The sequence below is a fragment of the Erithacus rubecula genome, assembly GCF_903797595.1.
Source record: "Erithacus rubecula genome assembly, chromosome: 1".
NCBI lineage: Eukaryota > Metazoa > Chordata > Aves > Passeriformes > Muscicapidae > Erithacus > Erithacus rubecula.
In genome coordinates, this window is record NC_136658.1 from 106,894,182 (window position 1) to 106,917,961 (window position 23,780).

Genomic DNA, 23,780 nt, shown 5'->3' on the forward strand with positions numbered 1-23,780 from the left:
GTGGTTGTATTACTATTATTTATTTTTAAGAGTAATTATTAATTCATACTCTTTAATAATAATTAAAACCAATGGGTATGCCTTTCATGGCATGTTTATATAATGTGAAGTTCAACACTTAACAGTGCATTAAGAAGTTTGTATATCCATCTGTAAAGTAAACAGAGGGAGATGTCAGAAGGATTCAATTCAATGCAAGAGACATGACCCAGAAACTGGCACTTTGAATAAGTGTTGAACAGAATCCACCAAATATATTTTTTCACAATTACTGAATTGTGAAATTATGCAACCATGTGCAAAAAAAACCCACCCTAGAGAAGAAATGACCTTGGCAGAAAATGCCAATTGAAAGCAAAACAGATTTCTTTATGAAATGCCACAGCAGATTATGCCAGACCCACAGCTCAGCAAGATGCAGGAGCTCTCAAGGAGAAAAGATTCTGCCATGGCTGGCTGAAAACATAAGGGGTAAATATTGCTCAGTACCTGCACATCAAAGCAGAGAGTCAGAGAAAAATCAGTGCTTGATTGCAGAGCAAATAAAAGGGCTTTTTTTGGCCCTGTAGGGTTTGGAAAGGCATTAGAAACTTCCAGGGGATCCTCTGTGCTCGGCTGTACAGGAAACCAAATACAGGAACATCAGTCAAAACTAAGGTAAGAGGTTCTTAATTATTTTCTTTTCTCAATAGAAAGAACTAAGCAAAGTCACAAGTGCCTGCTTAAGCTAAGAGACAAGAGTTTTTTAGAAACTCTGGCAATCCTTGTTCTGAACATCTAGTAGCACATCCATACAAAGAAATGTTTAACTATAGGGCAAAAGGTAGGCAGTCCTGCTAGAAAGAGCTGCAATAATGGAAGGCTGCATTATCATAAATGGCTATGATTTCCCAGAATACCTAATTCTGGGAAAAGATCAAAGGTGGATGTTCCTGAATTTTTTCTAGGTCACTTGCAAGTCCTTACACTAGCCGTACGTGCTGCACTGAGAGCTGACAGTAATTCCATTTATTCCTCAGCTTGGCTGGAAAACCAGCCCCCAATTTCTGAGTCACACTCACATCCTCTGCTCCAGCACTTCCTCATTCACAGCAGAAGCTCCTTGCAGCAGCACGTTTGGGTCTCAGCACATGCAGAGGGAGCACGGGGAGATTCCACAGAGGTAAGCAAGAGATCAAGTTTTCTGTCTCAGCTGATAAAGTCGAAGTATGTGAGCTCTGGGTTTTGATTAAGGTGTTTTACACTTGTCTCAGATGATGCAGCCGTAGGAAAAATGAAAAAGAAACTGTGTGGATTTGGCTTGGGGGTTGTTTTTTTTCTTTGTCATAAGTGACAGTTTGCCAGAGAGGAAAAGTCACAGGCTGGGGGGTTCCCAGTTGTGTAACTGCTCTCCCTGTGCTGGCTCCCAGCTGGGGTGTGCAAAATGGAAAGTGAGGCCACCACTTCAACAAAAGGCATTTCCAACTAATTTCCTCACTGAACACCGCTTTGACTTTATTTCCAATCTTATCTTTTTGCTTTCCCTTAGTCATTAAAGTGACACACTGACAGAAGTGACTGAACAGGGAGTCCCAGTTTGGTCAAATTCAGAGGACGAGCACTAGGCTGAGAATAATCAAATCACACTTGTTGCCTCAAAACCTCACCTGAGCACAAGCAAAGGCTCCAGACATTCAGCATCCAGCAAAAAGGGAGCTCTAGGTAATTTCTCAGATTCACAGACTGGCAGAGGGTAACAGCAGCTGAAAAGGAAAGCAAGAGGTGCCAGAGCAGCACACAGAGCCCAAGGTCCAGGCTGCAGGTAGTGAAGAAATCAAGTGGCAAGACAAAGAGGGCAAACACCTTCACAGAGGGGTTTTCACAAAGTAAGACACTGTGGTTTCTGTTACAAGTGGTAGTGAGCTTTGGAAGGAAAAAAATAGTTAATTAATTAAAGAAACCAACTTTCATTGCACAAGTAGGCTGCAAACAAACTCGGCGCCTTGGGTTTAATAGATTTATAGTACATTACTTAGAAAACAAACCACAAAAGTACACAGCAATAGATGTACAATCCAGCCCCTAGCAAAGGGCATTTAAAACAGATTTCCTGTCTTATAATGTAATTTTATTCTTGGTAGCTCGTTGCTGGCTTTAGAGGGGGCTGTACCCACCCAATTAGTGCAGGGACAGAGGAAGGTAGGAAAAGGACACCTGGGAAAAGCACAGAGCAACAGCTGCCACAATGTCCAATTTCTCACACCTCCTCAATGTAAGCCTGCTACTCAGACAAGGCAATTTTGCCTTTCTGAAAGCTAAATAGAAATGTTTCACCACTTGACTAAAAGTGAATCCCAAGGAAGAAGTGAAATGACAGAGCTATAGATTTCAGTTCTCATTGAACTAAAATGCTTGCCATTATTTGGAGTTTATCTTGGTAACACAAGTGTAAGTAGTGCAAATGTGGAGATCAGCACAGATTTTTTCATTCCAGAGAAATTATTTGTCTATTTCTGGAAAAGAAAAGGAGATGATAGGAAATTTTCAGCTCCAAGCACTCTTCTTGTAATACAGACCAGGTTATTGAAATATTTGGCAAGATGAGCATTTAAAAAAATCTGTTACATTTTTCCCCATTGGGAAAGCCCTAAAAAAAGAGTGCATGGGTACGTACTATATTCAGGATACTAATCTTTGGGTAGAATAGTCACCACTAAAAGTTCTGGACTTTTTTTTCTCCAGAGAAGCCACTCAGTGGTTGAAGGTGTATGAGAAAAATATTTCATTCCACAAAAGAAAAAAACATAGATATCCTTAAAAAAAAAAAATCAACACCACTAGCACAGAGATGAAGTCAACTCTTTAGGGAGGCTCTTGGATTTTCCCACCTTATCATGGTAAATGGCACCTACAGTTTTCTGCTAACATAAAACAGAGACCTGTTGAAGCAGATACAGAAGTCCACAAAAACAGTCAGGAACACCTCATCTCTGAACACAGGCTGAGAGAACTGAGGTTGTTCAGCCTGGAAAAAGCTCCATGGAGACCTCAGAGAAGCTTTTCATGTGCTGGTAAAAAAAGAGACTTTTTACCAGGGCCTGTAGTGACAAGAATTTTAAACTGAAAAAGAGAAGATGTAGGTGACACATTAGGGAAAAATTCTTTACTATGAGAGTGGTGAGGCACTAAAATGGGTTGTCCAGAGAAGTTGTGGATGCCCCATCCTTGGGAACATCCAGGCCAGGTTGGATGAGCAGCCTGGTCTAGCAGATGTCCTTGCCCATGGCAGAGGGGGCTGGAACAGGATGATCTTTCAAGGTCACTTCCAACTCATTCTATGCTTCTGTGATGAGTACTTGAGAATCCTTTGAAAGAGTTTAGCTGGTTTGTCTTTCACCCCCTTCTCACTTCTTTTTTCTGAACTGTTGCAGCCTTCCCTCCCTCTCAGGACAAGGAGCCTGGAGACAAAACTGCCTCCTTTGGAACCTGGCATTGCAAACAGCCACCAAAGTGACAGGTGACATGTCCATGACTGAGCTGGGGTTCAACAGGTGAGAGGAATAAGGGAAGGGAGGGAGAGGAAAATGCATATAAGCAGTCCTCCGAGCAATTAGATATTTTTCTGCTACTGTCCATTAAATATATACACACACTCTGAATGTGACATACTTCACTGAGTATCTCATTGAACACTGACAATTTTTAGGGGCATTTGGGGATATGTATACATTGTGAATGCACCTACAGTCATATTTCTTAAAGATTTCCATTCATTGTTTTCAGTTCAGATCTGATGATCACAGATTTACATCACAGAACTGATTCACATCAATGCTCCTGCATTTTTAAAACAGCATCTCAACACATTGAGGCAAATCCTAACTCCAGAGCAAGGTGTGGTGCAGAGCTGAGATTGTGCTAACAGGAGCTGGAGATGTGCCACTGTCCTAGTGCAGCATTGCAGGGGCATGAATTCCATGTGCTGAAGGGGGGTTATTAATTGCATCACTCCAATACCCGAGATCTCACTCCAAATTCATTTATTTTCTATTAAAAAACAAACAAACAAAAACCCTCTGGTGAGTGGTGCAATCCAGCTTTTGCATAGTGTAGTTGAAGAATACAACTTTATTGTAGGATGGGTAGGATGGAAAAAACAGACAAATTGTTCATCTAGATCACTATGATGGATTATAATCTATAGGGTTCTAACTTTTTCAATTATTTAATCTAGATCACTATGATGGGTTATAATCTATAGGGTTCTAGTTTTTAAAATTATTTCTACAATTTAGTTTTTCATGTCTTTTTCTCTCACATCCCTCATGTATATCTTACGATTTTCCATATTATTTTATTCCACTTTTAATTTCCTTGCAAGGCTGCTGAAAAGAGCAGGCTAAATGAGATGAAGGTGACTACTGTTTGCTCAATATTTTTTTTTGCCTCCCATCAACTTATGAATATAGTTAATTATTGTACAGTCCAAACACATTTCTCAACTAAGTGCATTGAAATGTAATCTCCACCTCTGGCTTCTCTTCTAATATCTGAGCACCCATGTTCTATATTTGCATGTACTTAAGTTCTGAACCAGAATTTTTTTGTGAAAGCAAAATTGCTTTCAGCTCCTTTATCAGTAGTCTTGCCAGGTCAATGATTGCTGTCACCATAGAGAGAGATCAGAGCTAGAGCCAAGCAGATCTTTCCCATTATATCTCCAAAGAAGATGATTTATTTTGACATCAGGAAAGTGAAGAGAATACAGAACTCCACATAATACCTCCTTGAGGCAGACCAGCTTAAACTTGGTTGTCCCCTTACCCAAATGCAATTCACTATCCAGAGGATGACATTTTCTTTAAATAACAATAACAATGATGAATGGGAAAAAAGGAGATGCCCAGAAGCATTTGAGAAACCCACAAGGAGAGAAGAAATGGAGACAGGAGTGTCACCACTTTTCCATCTCTGCCACAGACCCAGCAAAGGCCATTCCATGGTTAATTCACTCCCATACACTCCTCACTCACCCATGATGCTTCTGAAGACTCAGGCTGCAAGCTAAGTTTTCCTGGCAGCACTGTACTTAGATTTTTGAAAAGCAAAGCATGACCCTGTGTGACTCTAAAGGCCCATAGTGATAGGATCTATAGAGCAAAATCTATCAGAGCTTCTACTGTCTCCTATAACCAAATCAATATTTTTTTTTACAGAATTATTTAAGGAAGGATTTTTTTCTTTGTAAGAAAGTCTGTGACAACATGTGAGGATGGGAGTGAAAGCTCCCTTGGGTCGCCATGTTGTGTTGCTTCTCTTGTACTTTTAAAATTCTCTACTAGGAAAAGGAGCAGGGACATGACATGAAAAGCTTTAGGGCTAAAAGGTTTTCCTGAAAAGATCCCCTCTGCAAGACAAGCTAGAGAGTCAGAGGTCAGAATTTCATTTCATTCCTCACAAAGACCCATATAAGTCCCTGTGCTGTAGCACATTTTATTACATCCTCCTCCATTTCTTCACTCACCACAGAGGAATAGAGCAGAAAAGTGTGTTTATTTGTACCAGAGTGCTGTCATCCATCCAATAAGTGGACTCTGGGGAAGCTTAATTCCAAAGATGTTGCTTGGGCCCATGTTAAGCAGATCTTTGCTGAGCACAAATTCTTTTTATGACACCAGCATAAGGCTGCACAAGTGCCTGGATGAACCCTTCAGAGTCTCAAACCAAAAAGCAAAACACCTGATTAAAGAGCTAGCAGGGTTGTGTGGTAGGTCTGTCTAGGGGATCTTTGAATTTCCTCAAGGGAAATTTCTGTCCTCAAAGATTATCCTCCACACAGTTAATTTCACCTTTTGAGAACCTCACTGTGGCTACAATTTTCATGGTGGTCATGGAATGAGGCCATTTTATTGCAGGTGTTTTCCAAACCCTGCTTTCACTGAAGCTGAACAAGTCAACAGTGTGACCTGCACTAAGCTCAGCTTTACTGAGCCTGACATGGTTGGCAGTGTGTCCCTGCTCAGCCCAACCACAGATGTGTCCCACACCTCAGAAGGGAGAGAATGCTCCAGAATAAATCCAGATTTATTAGCTTGGTTCCTGTTTTCTCTTACTCTTCTGTGTTGAGATGCATGAACAAGTTCCCACTGAGAAACAACCCTGGTGTCAAGGGCTATCTTATGGAAACCAGCTCCAATGTACTTTGCATTTTCAGCCCATAATGCAGGGATTTGGGGATGAAACAGCTGCAAGAGAGCTCAGGGAGGTAACACAAATCATGGCAAGGCCACCACTGACTCCCTACCAGCAAGGTGTGGATCAGAGACACCCCATGTCTTGCTCTGGTTAGACCAAGGCAGGGATTTCACCTTGGGCGGCTCCAGAACAGGAATTGCAAGGCTCAGACGTTTTGCCATCCCTGAACAACTGCACAGAAATAGGATTGCTTCAGTTTCTGAGATCTGTGTTCTGTTTCAGAGCTGCTCTGAGGTGTTCACTGTCCTTCAGCTGCCAATTCAACCTCTCAAATCATGGTTTACAGCTTGAGTGGTTATAAAAAAAGCCAACATGTAACACTTCTAGTTGAGCCCTCTAAATAACCAGTCCTAGAAGCACTTTGAATTCCTCACAATCTGGGACATTGAAAGACACAAATTTAACAAGGCTCTTCAAATCCATCTGGTAGCAGGACAGGAATGTAAGGACTTTGAACCACAAATACATGACCAGCATGTTAAGATTTAGAGAAGATTTCTGTGAGTGCTCTGAGGAAATGCTTCAAAACTAGGTCATGTAAACTTCACATACCTTGAGTGCTTCCTACAAATCATTTTTCTCTTGGGTTGAACCCAGAAGCTACTACTTTGTTTTACAGCTGTCAGTTAAAGCAGGGGACAAATCACACCAAATAACTACAAGTTCACTTTCCACAAATGTATCAGCAAGGGAAGGGTGAAAAAAACCCAACTTATTCCATGACATTCTCACAAATGGACATTTGTGTCTGCAAAAAGGGCAGCAGTAATATTTAATGCCATTCCATACTGCTTAAACATCCCAACTCAATGCTCTGTTTGCCTGCATTATTGCCTCAAGATGTTTGGCAGCTGCCTGTAAATTCTGCACAATGCCATACCTAATCAATTAGCACTTGGTACTTTCCCATCTGAGGACATGACATCCCTTTTCCTTTGAGAGTTGGAGTTGCAGTAGGCTGCACAGAAGTTTCATCCAACACTCCACCCCATTGCCCCAGCTGAAGTTACAAGACACAATTTGGCTAAGAAGGAGGTGATGGCCACATCAAAGATCAATCAACTCGAGTTCCCATTGGATGAATCAGCTCTTTTTTACCAATAAGCAAAGACAATTTGGAGAAGGAATCCCTGCCTTTCCAAATCAAAGTTTCTGTGCAGTTTTCACCTCAAGTTTAGTCATTTCTGAAGCCCCAAGTCTGGCCATCTCTTGCCACAAACAGTCAGAACTCAGGCTTTGGGCAAATCGAAAAGATGGGTTTTTCCTGAAGAGGTGGCAAGAGAGGATGTGAATTCAGACAGTCCAGCTGTGGGAACAGGACAGGCTCAGGAAAACATCTCTTCCCACCCACAAGAAGACCCACTCAGTTGCTTCATCTGTCTAAAGTAGCACATTGCAATGACAAAAATCCTCCCAGATACAGCTTTGTTAGACATCTCCCTGGAAGTGTCTACTTCCCTAGAATCTGATGGCAAAGCAGAAAAATCATCTGTTTACTTTAGCAGCAACAGCTGTGCACCAAAGAATATTGTGTTTTAGGAGAGTTTGACTGTAGTGGAAACACACTGATAAGTACTTTGAGACATGCAAATAAGGACTTCCCTTCCATCCAAATGAAATATCCACAGCATTCTACCAGATGCCAAAAGAGCCCAGCCAGATATGGTCCCTGCACATGGATAAATAATGGGTTATTTGGCCTATGATTTTAAACATTTGGTGCAAGAACAGAATAAAGGAAGGTAGTCTTTTCTAGGGAAAGTACAGCAGGCATTCTTTATTAGAGAGACCCAGAGATAAAGAATGATCTCTCACATATTTAGAAACAGTTCCTTCAGCTGGTAGTTTACATGTCTTGCTCTCACAGAAAACAGAGCTATCCACTGATGTTTACAGTTCTCAAAGTGTGTGATATGAGAGAAAGCTCAGATCCTGTCTCTAATTTGGGTCTGTTTACACCTTAAGAGATCACTAAAGCAGAGACTCTCAGAGGAGCTTGGGGGTAACCAGTTTAAGAGTTATCACAGCTTGGATGCTCAGTGTTCATGTCATGAATCAAAGAAATGTGAACAGAGGAACATTTGAGAAGGCTGACCCTGACACTGCACAGCCAGACCCCTCTGCTCAGTTATGGATGGCCTTATAGGTTACACTGGTTCTCTGATATCCCAGGAGAAGATATCCAAGGATTCAGAGTTCCATTAGAGATTTCCACTCACACACACTCTTGATTTTTGACATGGCTGGAAAAAACAGTGCATCTTTTTGCCCTTTATGCTCCAAGGCACATCATGCACCCAGTCAGCAATTAGCTGCCATATAACACACATATTTAACAGTGTTTCCAAAATCACTGGCACAGACATAGCCTCTGCAGTGCCCCAACCCACTTTTTCCTGGATTTCCAAAGAACTGTTGTTATCTAGGAGATGCAAAACCTCATCACTTGTGCACAGCTCCAGCCAAGACCTCAGAGGGTGCCAAAGCAGAGATGCCACAGGCACTTGGTACTGTGCAGAGGAGCTTTGTGTCTGTGGCACTGCAGAGACTGAAACAGCTCCTGCAGCTGCCCAGAGATACCAGATCACACCTGTGGAGCTGCAGCCTGTCCCTGCCCTTGCAGAAGCAGGTGCTGGATCTCCCTAGGGGGAAAAAAAATAAATTAAAATCTGTGTGAGATGGCAACAGAAGAGATTTCACAGGGTGTTATTCAGTAGAAAGGAAAGAGCACAAGTTCAAGGGAAGTAAGGATGAGTGTTGGGAGCAGGGAGATGTCACACAAGGAGTGCTTCAGCCAGAGCACTGCCAAGACCTCCCAACAGCACTGGTGAAGGTAAATGTTGCTGTTTTGGAAAGGAGAGGGCTCAGTCATTTGGGGGAAGGCAAGTTCTAAACTGTGGGTCAGTGCAATGCTCTGCTGAATTTTCAAGCTTTATCTGGTCTGTGCATTTCACACCCTCAATTTCCACTTCAGGGCTAGTTGAAAATAGGCTACAAAACAAACTTCACCTAAAACTTTCTCAGGGGGATTTCCTACATTGAAAGCATAGAACCACAAAGAGGTCAGGCTGATCTTTCACACCATGAAACCTCGTGGTTCTGCACAAACTGCTGCTCCTTCTTTCCAAACCATTGCTTACCAACCTGCTCCAAACAGCATAAGCATCTAAAAGAGATGGTGCTTGGCACCTCTGACACTGAGAAAGTTTCATTTGGTGCTCTCTAGACTACAAAAAAGACATGACAGCAGTGATCCATGTGCTGCTCCCCTGCTGTAGCAGCAGCTGCCTGCAAAGCCAGAAAGTTTCCTTTATGAAAGGACCTCACAGAGTCGATCCAGTGACTCATTGCTGAGTACTTTGCTTGGACCCAGGGCCATATCTAAGGGGACCTCCACCACAGCCCACAGGATGACCCTGCTGACCACTACCAAGTGACCACCAGATGCTATTGCAACACAGGACATCTGGGCAGAATATATTAGCCTGATACCATCTGGCTGCTTTCAGATATTCATTCCCCAGCCTACTTTCAGCTGTGTCCTATTTTCAGAGGAAAAGTATTGTGCTCTCTGGCACTGAACATATACACTGGTGAAAGAGTTATGTGGCTACAACCAAAATGAGCACCTTCTGAAGTAATGAGACAGTTCATTACCAGAGCTCTTTTCTCACTGAACCATTTCACCTTAGAAGACCAAACTAAAATCTATTTTAAAAGTCAGTAACTTTTAGGACTTCTATCCTCCCCTAGTTCTTGGAAGCTATAATAAATTTACCTATTGGGTTGTCATCTTTAGTGGTAAAGTTCAAGGACCATCTTAACTTTTCCCATTCTATCACAACTCAAAGATCAGCACCAGCCAATTGCACAAAGATGCAATTAACAGTTCACAACCTGCTTTCTTAAGAAAAGCAAGGTTTGTGGGATCAAGAAAAACATCTGCTTAATTTTTCCCTCTTCCCCCCAATATCCCCTGTAGCCCTTTGACAAATCTTGGAAAAATAAGAAAAAAACTCCAAAGAGATTCTCCTCTCAAGACAAGAGAAAAGACAAAACTAAGACAGTCCTCTAAAGTTAGCTCTTGAGTCTAGGGAATTTGTGTTAGAGGGCAAAAGCATTAACATCAGGAGACATCAGAGAACCCATGCCAGAATTGATTTGCCCCTTCCAAGCACTCCTGTGGACTTTTCCCACAGGAGTTATGGAACAAGAGTTTGCCTTCCTCTGACACAGCCAGCCTGTTAGGGAATGCAACATCCAATGCAAACATTTCCATGTCAGCTGCTGCCAACTCTCAGTTCTAAATTCATCCTTTGTGAAACCATCTGTAATGCTACTGTAACTGGATTTTCTATTCTCTGTCCTAGTTATCCTAGATAAGGGAAGTCACAGAAAAATTGCAATAAGAAATGTGACAACATAAAAAAAATGTGGCTTTCACCTTTAAACTGGTCCTTCAATTTCTTCTGAGGGAAGAGACCTCTTATTGTCCACTGGGGGAAAGGAGAGAACAGGAATGGAGGAGATGGGTTTGGATTTTTCAAAACCAGAGCTGTTGGTCATCTTCCAACCCTAGAAGGGCAACACTCTAACCAAGTAGAGGTTTCTCCAACAGGAAAGCCAAAACTCTTAACCACCACAGGAAAAGCAAAAGTAACACACACCCCTTGCCATCAAGACACGAGCACATATAACAATAATGAAACTAGTTGCAGTAGACCTAAAGGAGAGACCAGGCAACATAAAAATTAATTTGCATGCACTCAGCCATGGGAAGAATAGGGCACTGTTATCAGAGAAGGTAGGAGGGAAGATTCTTGCCATGGTTCTGAGCAGAAATCCGTAAGTAGGAAGGAAACACAAGTGATCTTTTAGGGAGGTTCAAAAGAAGGGAGGAGTTCCTTGCTTTGCTTCCAAACCCAAAGCCTTTTACTTTGAAAAGCAGCCAGCAGCTCCCTGTGTGACTGATTAGAGTCAGGGATAAAAAAAATGCTATTAGTGCTATTGGGCTAATAACAGAAATTGCTCTTTTGTTGGTGGGACAAGAATGAGACAAGGTCTGATCATGCTTATGCAATGCTTGAGAAATGGGTGCTCCAGATAGAAAATCATTTGGCTGAACTAAATCTGAACCAGGCATCAAAAAGATCTGAAAGCTTTAAGAACATTGAGAAACATTCCAGAGCATGTGGCCTGCAGGAAGTGATTATGATCCCCACTCTTCCTTCTCCTATTTACACAAATTGACTGTTACAGACATTTTCTTCAGATAAAAAAAAACCACACCCACCTCAACTATTCAGCCAAAAAGTCTACAGTCCTTCAGCACCTGGGCAAAATACCTCTGTATGACAGTTCTGCACCTGGAACAATTATTTATACATTAACAAAATAAGTGTGAAGTGCATACAGGTATTTTTAAAGGCTTTAGGATCCTGCTCATATCTACCTCTGACAAACAGTAGTTAATTGGACATTAATATGTCCATGGTTGTAACACAGCCACACAACTGGAAGCTTTCTGCTCCAACACCAGAGCAGCTAGGTTTAAAAGACTGTGTAGGCTTCAGCTTCACAAATATTTTCAAAAAGCAGGGATTGGGAAAGCAATTCCATGGGGAAGAGAGGGTCAGGTTTAAGCCTGCAATATTTGGCAAGTCTCAGTCTTATTTTTGTCACTGGTTCAAGATTCCTTGAACACTAGGACTCCATCTTTTTACTAATACAGAGTATTCCATGAGTATTTTGAGCTTTACAATGGGCATCCATGGAAAAAGCCAAGATTGGCTCCTGGAGAAGGGATCAGTTTTTCTATGTCTTGATTTATTCATCTGTTTTTTTCCTTGCATAAAAGAAAAAGATCCCATCACGTTTTTTTAACCTGCAGAAATATAAGAGATAATTCTGTGGTATTAGGTTGATGCTATGAATCACTTGGGAAAAGTTATTCTATAAAGAGCTCCTTTCTCCTCTGCTCTCACAAACCACAGTCGTGGGTCTGTTTACAAGAATTGTGAGAAAATACACTCAAATAAAACTCAGACACCTTCACTTTTGCTTTAAGAGAGCAATACTCCTTGAGAGATCACCTCAGGCAGAGACCAGCTGCTTTTGGTTCAGTAGCTCTGACATCAGAGAAATAATTGATATCATTGATTGGCCCAGGATTTGTTCCAGGTCTATAAAAACTTTATGAGGAGCAGTTACTTACAGACATGTTCAAACAACTGCATTTTATAGCTGAGTAGAAGAACACTGGATGTGACTCAGAGGATTTCTCTGGCTCAGGGTTTATCTTCCAGGTGTGCAAACTCCCAGCAAAGGACTCTGTCAGTTCAGTCACAAGTGAACATTATTCTCCAGGGAAGAGCCAAGCAAAGTTACACCACCCTTGATTAACCTCAGTTTCTTTCTCTCCTCTCACCCTGAATTTCCATTTTCAGAGCCACCATTTATTCATTCAGCATTTCCACATCCAGTGCAGCAGCTTCAACAGCATAGGCTGCTAATTAGCCTCATTTACCTGTCAGGCTCATCAGTTTATTGATGAATACTTAACTCCCTTCTATAGAACAAATATATTTTCTGAACTTGGTCCAACTTTCTTCCTCATCTTGTCTCATAGGAAATATAAACACAATTATTTAGGCATTACAAGTTAGGGGTGAAATATATTGTCCTAAGAGGTCTGATAGAGAAAAACATAAACTGACTTTGAGCCTTGGTGGGATTGTTGTATGTACCACTAACAACTGCATCTTGTAGAAACAACCTCTTTTTGAGACATTATGCAAATAAAAATAGCTAAGGGAAGAGAGGAATCATAATAAGGAAAAGAAACTGGTAATCCTGGAGCTTGTTGCTAGCAAAAATAAATATCTGCAGGTCAGGATTTTCCCTGCTTTCACAGTACTGGGCTGGAAAGTCATTTTGGACAATAGAAGTTCTCCAGCATTAGTGTGTTATACTTCCTCCTAGAAAAGGCATCAAACAAAAATAATAAAGGCATTTATTGACTATTCTGTCAGGTCAAAGCAGTCTCTTGAGCCTGAAATAGTTTCCCTTCTGCTTCCTAAGAAATTCCCCTTTCTCCCTCTCCCTTGTGATGAGGCTGTAACCACCACCAAGGGAGGGGGAGTGAGGACTCCTCCTTCCTTCCTTCCTTGGGCTGATTACATTTTCCAAGGGGCTTTTAGAATCCTGGCTTGTGTGAAAGGTAACTGCAGACTGGACAGGAAAAAAGCCACACTTCAAAAATGGATTCTTTTGGAGCTTTACAATCTTAACAGCTCAACACTGTCCATAGGGTGATCTGGGTTTTAATAGATCTTTAAGATCATCTCATTCCAACCCCTCTCCCTGGGCAGGAATATCTTTCACTAGACTGGGTTTCTCAGAGCCCCATCCATCCTGGCTTTGGGCCTTTTCTTGGTGTTAGGAACTCAATTATTGTCAAGTTATATCCTCTCTAAGTTTTATGGTGTTCAGCTGCACTCTGTCAAGACACTGGACAGTCAGGATGGAGAGCAAAAATAAAAGGAATCACTTTTATGAGCTTTTAGACACTTAGCAGCATGAAGCAGTGGAAGGAATTGAAGCTGTTGAGATCCCAGGTGTGGGGTAGAGAGCTGAGGTCAGACAGGAGCATTCTTCCAGCATTTCCAGGCCCAAGCTGGAAATGCATCCCAAAAATTCTGCCACTTAAATCACAGAGCCCAGCTGGACCAGAGGGCTGGAGTCTGGCTGGGCTTGGGAAGCAAGAGGCAGCTGCTGCTCCTGTGATGCTCATCCCTCCTCAGCAAGAGGGAGCATCCTGTGACATCTCTGGCAGCCACAAGCTCTGCCTTTCCATCATTTCACACAGCAATACCCTCCTTACCCTGTTTCTCCAAGGAGCCTGAACCAGCCTTGTACATGTGTAGCTGTGCCTGTACCAGGGGCTCCTTTAGCTTGACCTTCCTTGAGGAAGAGCTCAAATAATCATGGAAATTCCAGTGCAAGCAGAGGAGCTCAGCCCATTGAGCCATGGAGCTGCAAACTGTTGGCAGAAATTTAAACTAGGTGGAGACATTTCAGTGCAGGGAGGTTTTGCAAGTAACAGACTAACAACAGGATTAGGCTTCCACCCTCATCTTTAACTAGACAGAATTATGTCACATATTTCTCTAATCCAGGTGGAACAGAGCCCTTTAAGGCAAGTAATAACTGCAAGAGGAGGGAAAGTCCATGAGACAGAGCAAGGAGAAATACCTGCCAGCCACACCCATACTGTGCAAGAACTTTCCATGTATTTCAGTCCATTTTGGTCCTTCTTGCCTGTATCTGTATTCAGAAATTCCTATCACTTGACATAATTAATAAATAATTCACATGTAGAGAAGCAGAGGAGGGGTGTTGAGGCATTTTTATTTCGCCCATCTTCTCTCCTACTCCAATAAGTTTCTCCCCACTTTGTATCTAGCAAGAAACTCACACACATCCCAGTCAATAAGAAGGCTAAATAATATTTTCAGAGATTATGGCACACTTGCACAGACGTTGAGCTACTAATCCAAACTGGATCATCACTCTTCAAAACCAGGTCTCATTTCTACTTCTCCAGATCACCCACTTTAGAAGTATTGGTCAGTGTTGTATCAATCCAAACATTTTCACTGATATCAGTTTAATCAATAATGCCTCCAGGACTCTTTACATAATTTAATCTAAGTATCAGCTCAGCTGCTTGGTAGCTGAGTACTCCAGAGTCAGGCAATACCACTGATTTAAGGGTTAATTTGAGCAGATACCAGAGGAAAAATGTCCCCAGCAAAGAAAAAAAAAAAAAATTGAATCATTATTTCCATGTTAACATTCTAGCTTACAATACCTCTGTAGGTTAAACAACAGTAAAATAAAACATTATGCAGAGAGTACTAGAAGCAGATGTTCAGGCAGGAACTGTCTCCAAAATATGAAAAAATAGATTCAAAACATGAAACATGGATTTAGCTGGATAAATCCTTGTCTCTTTCTGCCTTGTCACTTGGGAGCTCCTTCTTTAAGGCTACAGTTTCCTAAAAAGTAAAACCTCATGCACCTATGCTATTTTCACATAACTAATCTCTTCAAAGATGATATCTTTATTCTTGATAAGAATAAGTTATTCACCAAAAGAGGAAAAAAGAAAATTGTTTGACTTGGAAAATAAAGAGCAGTGGAAACTCTCAGAAAAGCAAAAAGGAATTGAGAAAAATAAGAACTTTACAAAAAGGAACAATGGGGTTTTTGGTCTCATTCCAGAAGCTTCATCAAAGGGCATGAGACCACCACACACCCCTGGTGACAAGGAATGAACCTCAGCCACGAGCACAGGGTCAGGCAAAGGAGGGGATGCACCTCCTGCTGCTCAGGCTGTGCTTGCTGAGGTGTCAGACCTGCAGAACCCAACCCCACAAAGGATCAGGACATGCAAGGGTTAAGTGGATAATGGATAGGTGGGGCTGGGAACACTTGTTAGGGATTTAGAGGGAAGAAATTCCTCCCTATGCCAAGAGTCTTTCCAACAGGAAGAAAGCAGATGAAAGGCACTGCCCTGCCACACAGCACTCTTGAAAAGCTCAGTGTGGCACAACAGTTCTCACACATGTTTTAAGCATGTTTTGAGAAATGGGATGAGGGCCCACTACTGAAAATTACAGAGATGTCCTGCCAAAACTGCCTGATGCTGGCCCCACAGGCAGCAGTGACAATGTCCCTCTGGAATCTGGGTACAAACATCCCTCTTGGATCTGCCTTCACACCAGGGGATTGAGCAGAGGCAGACACAGAAACTTCTCAGAAATAACAGCTGGAAATATGGATGCCATGGGTCGTGGCTGTCTGAGAATTCAGTCAGACCAGACCTAACATGAAACCACCAAGTGCTCACAGGCTGCAACACTTTTGCTCAGGGCTGAATTCTGCTCCCTCACACACCAAGAGCGTGTTTCCTTCCCCCTGAAACTTGAAATGAAACGTGCCACTTTTAGCACCAGTCCCCTGGGCCACCAAACCCTTCCCATTTTACAAAGCCACAGACTACTTCAGTTTAGTCAGAGCTATTTAGAATGGCTCTTCTGAAATCAAGAACATAGTCTAGTTTCCTGAGGCTTCCAGTCTGCTAAGTGTGCGAGGTCATTCAAAGTCCATTTTGGCCAGGCACCTCTGGAGTTTTGCTATTTTCTTTCAAACCCTTGGGAAGATTTGAATTCTACATTTGAATTCTGGAAACTGATCTATTATAAACTGAGATTCCTGCTTTCTCTACAATTTTATTTCCATATACAGAGATAAATTCCTCCCTTCCAAAGCTATTTATTTAAAGGCCAGGGAAGATCTAAGTTCCTGCTGCAGTACCTGTATGTGGTACAGTGGAGCAAACAAGGGGCAATAGGGATAGAAAAGAGTCTGGAACACAAATCTGGTGAGGAGCAGCTAAGAAAAGAAGGGTCAGGGCAAACCTTATCTCTCTACAATTATTTGAAAGAGGCTGTATCCAGGTGAGGGTCAGCCTCTTCTCCCAGCAAGTGACAGGACCAGATGTGGCCTCAAGTTGAACCAGGGGAGGTTTAGATTGGATATCAGGAAAAAAATAAGGGTTTTAAAGCAGTGGAACAGGCTGCCTAGGGAAATGATGGAGCCACTCTCTGTGGAAGTGTTGAGAAAATAAAGAAAGGTGGCACTTGAGGACATGGTTCAGTGGTGAACACAGTGGTTTGACAGCTGGATGATCTTAAAGATCTTTTCCCAACTTTAATGATTCCTTGATTCTACAACTTTCCATCAGGAGCAAACCATGCACCATCACTCATTCATTATCGCCAAGAAGGAAGATTTTTTTCAGATTAGAAATGCCCTTGAAAGTTTTTCAGCCCCCAGAGCCTGTCTGTGGCCACAAGAAGCCTCAGGCAGGCAATGGGAATTTCCAGCAGCATGGGGAAACACAGGAAAGCCCAAAGGCAGCACCCCACCCACCACCTCCACAGCTGGGCTGCTGTGACTGGAGCACAGACAGAGCACACAGAGCCCCACTGCTCAGTAGATAAGGACAAATTCAGAGAATTACAACTGCATAAAGTCTGCCAAAACAAACAAACAAAGCCAGGCCAGCCCCCACAGCAGGGCACCTGAAGAGGAGCCTAACCCCAGACTCAGCTGTCACCACAGCACATTTTGCAGCCTGGAGCCCCAGGCAGTCCCCCAGGGAAGCAGAGGACACCCCTTCCCTGCCTTGGGCCACAGGGGTGGCTGCAGAACACTCACTGCCATCACCCACATCCTTGCTTTCAAATTAGGGTAATTTCAAAACCTAGAACCCTTGAAAAGGAAGCCACTGTTGTTTTTGACTACATATCAGCATGTGTCCCTCTCCAAGATGCCTTAAATCTCTCTCCTTGAACTAATTATAGGACAGGGCTGTAAGTGATGCCTCATGTTGTTTATAGGTTGCTTTCAGCTAAGACCAGAAGTAATCACCCAGTTTCAGTACAGGCTGTTACATCATAAAACTTTCTCTAAGAAACCAGACTGTAATTTCCACTTGCAAACTCACTCATTAGCTTTCTATTAACTACTGGCTTTTACCTAAAGGTAAAAGGACTGTTACTGTGGTTACATGAGAGGAGAGCATTCAAAGAAATGACAGAAAATTGCCTTGATGTGGGTAAGGATTAGCAAGGTGGCATTTTTCAGCTCTGGGTACTCTCAGGATTTCACAAGGTCGTGGGGAAAGGTGCCTCCCCCACCCTCCTACAAACACCAGGAACAGCCACTTTGCATAAATCTGTTTTCTAAAGCCAAAGGCATAGGAAGGGAGGGAAATAAGAAACATACTTGAAAAACTTACCAGTGACTAAGCTACCAATCTTTGCCAGGTGCACAATGAGAAGGTTCCACCTTGGCAGCAGCTCCCACTGCTCTGCTGGGTGATTTTGGCTCATCCTTTCAGAGTTACTGCTGCCTTCTCCAGCTGGGGTCTGCTCCACCTTGTCTGAACATTCATTCAGTGCCCAGTGCTGGATTATGGCAGATGAAATGGAAAAGCTGAAAAAGCAAATCAGTTCCTCCAGTTTGTCTTGCCCACTAATTTCACAGCTTTGATACCAATGTCACACCCTGTGGTCACCACACAGGGAGAGTTTTAGTGCTCCAAGAGCAAAGCAGCATTTAGAGCCTCTCACCCCATCCCTCCTGCACTGGAAAGGGACAATTGGAACCCATTTGCTTTGGGAAACAAAGCCCTGCTATTCTACTGGGGACTCTTGGTTACTTCCCTACTTGATTAATTTAATTTTATTGCAGGCTGAGTTGGTGTGCTTAATAAATGGCCTTGCACATGTGACACAGAAGTTGGATGACAAAGACTGTCAAGAAGATAATGATTTTACAATTTAATTATATGCTTTGCAATTTAATCATACATTTTACAATATAATAATACATTTTAATTGCACCCAATGCCTTAGTTAGTTCAAGTAGGTTGGCATGTTGAAGAGTTATTAATTAGCATTTGAATTCTTTGGGAAGTGATTATTCTTTACAAAGCCTTACTCAGTTAATTATTTAATCTTTGGGGGGAAAAAGTCCTAAATAATCCCTCCAACTGATTTAAATAAACAATGAATGGGTCAAATTTTAAATCAGAAAAAAAAACTATGAGGAAATAACTGCTATTTTCCAAACTTCCATTTCATTTAAATTAAGAAATGGAAAATAAGAAAAATGAAATATCAAATAGGAGCTGTTTTAAGTGCTTATCCATGTGGTGCATGAAATATCTTGCACCAGCTCCACTGAACAGACAGGAACAAATCTCTCCTTTAGGGTACTAGGAGCATCAAGTTCAGTCAGCTCAAACCAGAAGGAAATGTGATTTTCACTAAACAGCACTGAATTAAGCTAAATTAAGGGTCAGGTGCTCCAGCTAGACCCATCTGAAGCATTCCTGTAGTTCAGTTCTGCTTCCTTTAAAAAGACCTGCACTGCTCTCTCCTTTTGCACAACTTCAGTGGGGAAGTTCCACCAGCACGTGGATGAAAAGAGAGCTCGACATTCCCACGAAATTCAGCCACAGTTTGGTGTCTCGAGTCAGATCTCAGTCACTCCCCAGCCCAAAACTTCCAAAGAGGCATTTCTGAGAACCAGAACTCCACAGGGACTCTGTGGGAGTGAGGCAGCCAGAGCAGGGACACAAACAAAGCAGCTGTGCTGGAACCTGCTCTCCTGAGTCAGTGTCTGACCCTCCAGGAGGGTGAGGCAGAGTTCTGGGGCTCTGGTTGGTGGGGTCTCCTGTCTGCTGCTACTGCACCTCTGAAGAGACCTGGCCACACATCCCAACACTTCCAGCTGCTTCTGAATAAGGATGTGGATGGTTCAGACACCCCTTTAGGACCCCTATGGGAACTTATCCCCTAAGAATAAATCCTTCCTTGGGATGACTCTGTGCTAGAGAAATGTTCACCCCCCTGTAGACCCCTGTGTTATCTTTTAGAAGTTTTTATTGGTCTTTATTTCTTCTAGGTAATTGGTCATTTCCTACCTAAAACCTTAAAGTAATTGGATGGGTTTCAGCTTATAATTCTCTTAGTCAGTTTTCAATTCACCTTAACCCTATAAAACCCGTTTGATATTCTATGTAATTGGATTTGCTGTCGAACCCCTTTGCAAAAATAAAGCTGCCTACAGAATTTCTGTGCAGCATTCCCAGATCTCTGCTTCTCTCACTGGCTAAGAGAGTGCTGCAAGCAAAATGAAATCACAAAAGAGGTGACAGTCTAAGCCTAGACCTTGTTTGCATTTAAGCACCCTGTAGCTGACTTCTGCCTTGAAGCAGTCAGGAGTTTGGTTCTATTCAGAACATTTATCTGGGCTTGCTGGGCAAGGAGATTATCATAAGGAGCACCTACCTGTATGGACAGAGGGATACACAGCCACAGCACCACAGAGCATCAGCTGCTAGGGCAGACACCCCCAGCATGGCCAGAGCTTGCTGTGGAACCCCAGAACAGGTTTGCTCCTGGTGTCTCTGCAGCCTTTCATGGAGTGGAGCATCTGCACAAAGCTGAGAGGGCAGATAAACTCTTGCCACAAGCAGCCACGATGAGAGGACAGCCTCAAACTGCAGCTGGGGAGGGTCAGGCTGGCATCAGGAAGGATTTCTTCACAGAAAGGGGTGTTGAGTATCAGAGTGGGCTGCACAGGGAGGTGGTGCAGTCAGCTGGACATGGCCTTCTGCTCTGGCTGACAAATCTCAGAGGCCTTCCCCAACCTAAATGATTCTGTGATAGGAGTGATCATCAGTGCCTCAGTTTCACTGACAACAGATAGGCAAGAAGGAAACAAATATTCCACAAATGTACACTCTTACCTGAAACATCAATCTCCTCCAGTGGGGAGAGAGGCAAGCACAGGATTCCAGCAGGGACAGGCAGGAGACACACTGCCAATGTGAAAGAAGCAGACAGATGGTTTGCACCCAGCAGCATTAATAATTTGAGAGGAATGATGGATTTGTCTTTGCAAAGAAGCAGGTAGATAAGACTAGCACTGAGCGACAAAAGAATAAATGGGATGGATTCCAGTGATTGGTGAATGGAAAAAAAAAAAAAAAAGATACTTGCCTTTACAAACAAACTGTAGGTTTGCTGATGAGATTGGATATTGAAAGATGAAAGAAGCAATGGGGAAAAACTATGAATTCTATAAGAATTAAGAATTAAAAGGGAGGGTTATACATTGGAGGGGAATCTCAGGTGTCAGGTCTTCTGTGAAGTTTGTATCTCTCAAGTACCTCAGCCAGTGGGGAAAGAGAGGGAAATGAGGCCAGGAAATTGGGATAAAAAGGGAGGCTGTGTCCTCCAGAAATTTGAGAGACCCCAGGGGAATGGCCCATGGCCTCTCCCTTTATTCAAATAAAGCAAAAAAGGACTCCTCTGTCTCCTTTTTGGACATAAGCCTCTGGTGTTTGTGGCTTAATTCTCCTGACAAATTCATAACCAGGGCTTGGGCACGAGGAGAAAAACACAAATTCAGGTCTTGCTCACCCCAGGAAGCCACACTGTGCCAGGAGCAGCAGGCAGGAGAACTGCACCAGCACCTTCCCCACACTGAGCCTCCTCAGGGGGAAGAGAGCTGCCACCATCAGCATTACCTCTGGAGCACACAGAGAGGAGCAGCCACTCAGATATTTGTACTCCTTAACCTCTGAGATCCCACAAGGATGGCAGAAGAAACCCCAAACTCCACATTTCTTCCCATCACCACTCCTGCTCCATTTTGGATTTTTTTCCTGACAAAGCACCTGATTTAAAAGCCTCCTCAAAGAAACTCTTTTCATTTTCCTTACAGAGTTGTTATTTTGTAGGTGGATGTGCAGCTTTGGTGGTACTTGGCAGTTTGTAGGATGGTGCCCACAGCTCCTGATAAATACAACACCCATCAGGTTTCTCCACTTTGTTTGGCTGCAGAACAAGAATCCCTTCACTGGGCTGAGAGCTGAGGGCCAGTCAGTGCAGGGCTCGTGACTCACATCCCTCCTACCCAGGAAAATACATTCTTTGTATTGCAAGAGTGTATGCAGAATGTAAACACCCAGTGAATCTACATGCACAGAGTGTAAATTATACATACCCAGAAATTATGTAACAACACACCATGTTTTACACACACAAAGTGAAAGAAAACAGCCAATGGAGCAGCAGTAAATAACCTATTCTGACTTACAAGGAACACTTCTAACAACAAAAATTAAGAGCCTTTCACTCTTTTGCAGAGACACAAGCAGCAGCTCAAGTGTCTGGTGAAGCTCCTGACAGGACACATTCCCAAGGGCTGGGAGGCACAAAAATGAAATGGTAAGCTATGCTTTTCCTTGGGCTGGGAAGGAGCTGAAGTTTGGGAGCAAAGGGAATTTAATTATCAACAGAAAATAATCTCAAAATCAAATGAATGACTCTATAGAAGCAATTAATCTTGTCTAAATGTGAAGACAAGAGGGAAGCAGAGGTCTAGCAAGGTTGGCAAATGAAGTCTTGTCCCACCATGAACACTGAGAAACCTCAGTTCTACAGGGAGGAGATAAAAACCTCCCCAAGACTAAATGGCAAAACAAGACAGGGTTTCTAACCCATCCAGCTTCATATCCAAATTACCTCCACAGATGAGGGAGCTGGGAAAGAGGGCATCAATTACACCAGAGAAAAGGTCTTTGATCTCTGCTCTAGCATTCCAACAAAGCATTTGACCTTTCTCTTTTCTCTCTCCTCCTTAGGGAGACTGCTCTCTGGATGATTGCCTGCTCACTGCTTGCCTCTCTGCCCACAGGTAAATATTCCATACTGCACACCTAGGAATTTGCAGAGGCATTTACAGAAGCTGCAAGCAGAATCTTGGGGCAAAGCAGAACAAATGAATGCCTTGCTTTGCATACATTTCATCACAGTCCAAGGTTTGCAAACACAGGTCATAACCTTCAGATAAACCTCTGTATCCAAAAGAGGTGGTTTTCAAATTTAAGGTGTTTCACACCCATAAACCTTTACCTATAAAGTTTATCCCACCACATCCTTAAAATTACCCCACCATTTCCATAACATTAAAGATGACTTGGAATCTCATCCTTTACCAACCCCCAAACATCTTGCCTCTGCTTAATTCCAGCAAGGCTGACTTTCTGACATTATATGAATTAGATGCTATCTTCCCTGTGCAAAGGATAAAGTAGCACATGTTGTTGAGAGAACCTTATACAAGGTGCAGTTTCCTTATTGACATTTAAAGTCAGGAGTAAGAGCTCTGTGTGTGGCCAGGACTCCTCTGTTTGCCCAGAAATGCCTCACACTTGCCAGACACTGTGGTTAAGGATGGTTAAGTGGTGGTTAAGGATGCTACACTTCACCTGGAAAACAAGGGGGAATCAAAAAAGCCCCATTTTCATGAGCTTCCCTGCACCACACCTTGATTGCTGAAACAGGAGTGTTTTCTCATTACAGGAATCTTACAGATTGGTTAAATTGTCACATCCAACTTCATCTTAACAGGCTGAAACATTTCAGTAATATTTAAAACATCATTTAAAATAAATCCACAAAATAAACTCATCCCACTTTCCAATCAAGCCTCACAACTGCAAGTGAAAGCTGTGTGGCAACATTCATCTTCTCCAAATGGAGAACTGCCACTTCCATGTGCAGACTTAGTTGGTAGATAAGATGAGCACTATTAATCCAGATTTACATACTTCAGCAACAGCTGCCAGCACAAGGTTACTTCAGTTTTCTGGCCAGGAAGCTCCACAGATGCTTCCACATCTCCTGCTGCAGCAGCATCACTGCCTTCAGCAGGACTTTACTCCTCCTCAAGACTGGCTTCTATAAGGACACAAACTTGACCTGCCCTCAGAAATCTGCTTTCCCTATCTACAAAAGACCTCGTGCAGCTGGGGGCTGATTGAACAACTCTTGACAGCAGATTTCAGTCACCTGCTCCCATCCCAGCTTCAGCAGTGCCTCCTCTTTGTCCCCTTG

At 42.7% G+C, this 23,780-nt stretch overlaps 1 protein-coding gene and 1 long non-coding RNA gene across 3 annotated transcripts in view; one reads left to right on the plus strand and one right to left on the minus strand.

Moving 5' to 3' along the window:
- The first annotated feature begins 976 nt into the window (after positions 1-976).
- Positions 977-23,780, plus strand: part of LOC306803276 (V-set domain containing T-cell activation inhibitor 1-like) — a 37,330-nt gene continuing 14,526 nt past the window's right edge. For both annotated transcript variants that reach the window (XM_079308503.1, XM_079308502.1), the window contains exons 1-4: positions 977-1,162; positions 3,411-3,530; positions 22,028-22,109; positions 22,526-22,578. In XM_079308503.1, the coding sequence (XP_079164629.1) occupies positions 22,102-22,109; positions 22,526-22,578 (61 nt within the window). In that variant the 5' untranslated portion in view covers positions 977-1,162; positions 3,411-3,530; positions 22,028-22,101. The remainder of the gene's footprint in view (positions 1,163-3,410; positions 3,531-22,027; positions 22,110-22,525; positions 22,579-23,780) is intronic.
- LOC306803649 lies at positions 7,983-11,602 on the minus strand. Its single transcript, XR_013774653.1, has 2 exons — positions 11,528-11,602; positions 7,983-8,876 (listed from the first exon to the last, which is right to left on the minus strand). It is a non-coding gene; the product is annotated as an uncharacterized lncRNA (long non-coding RNA).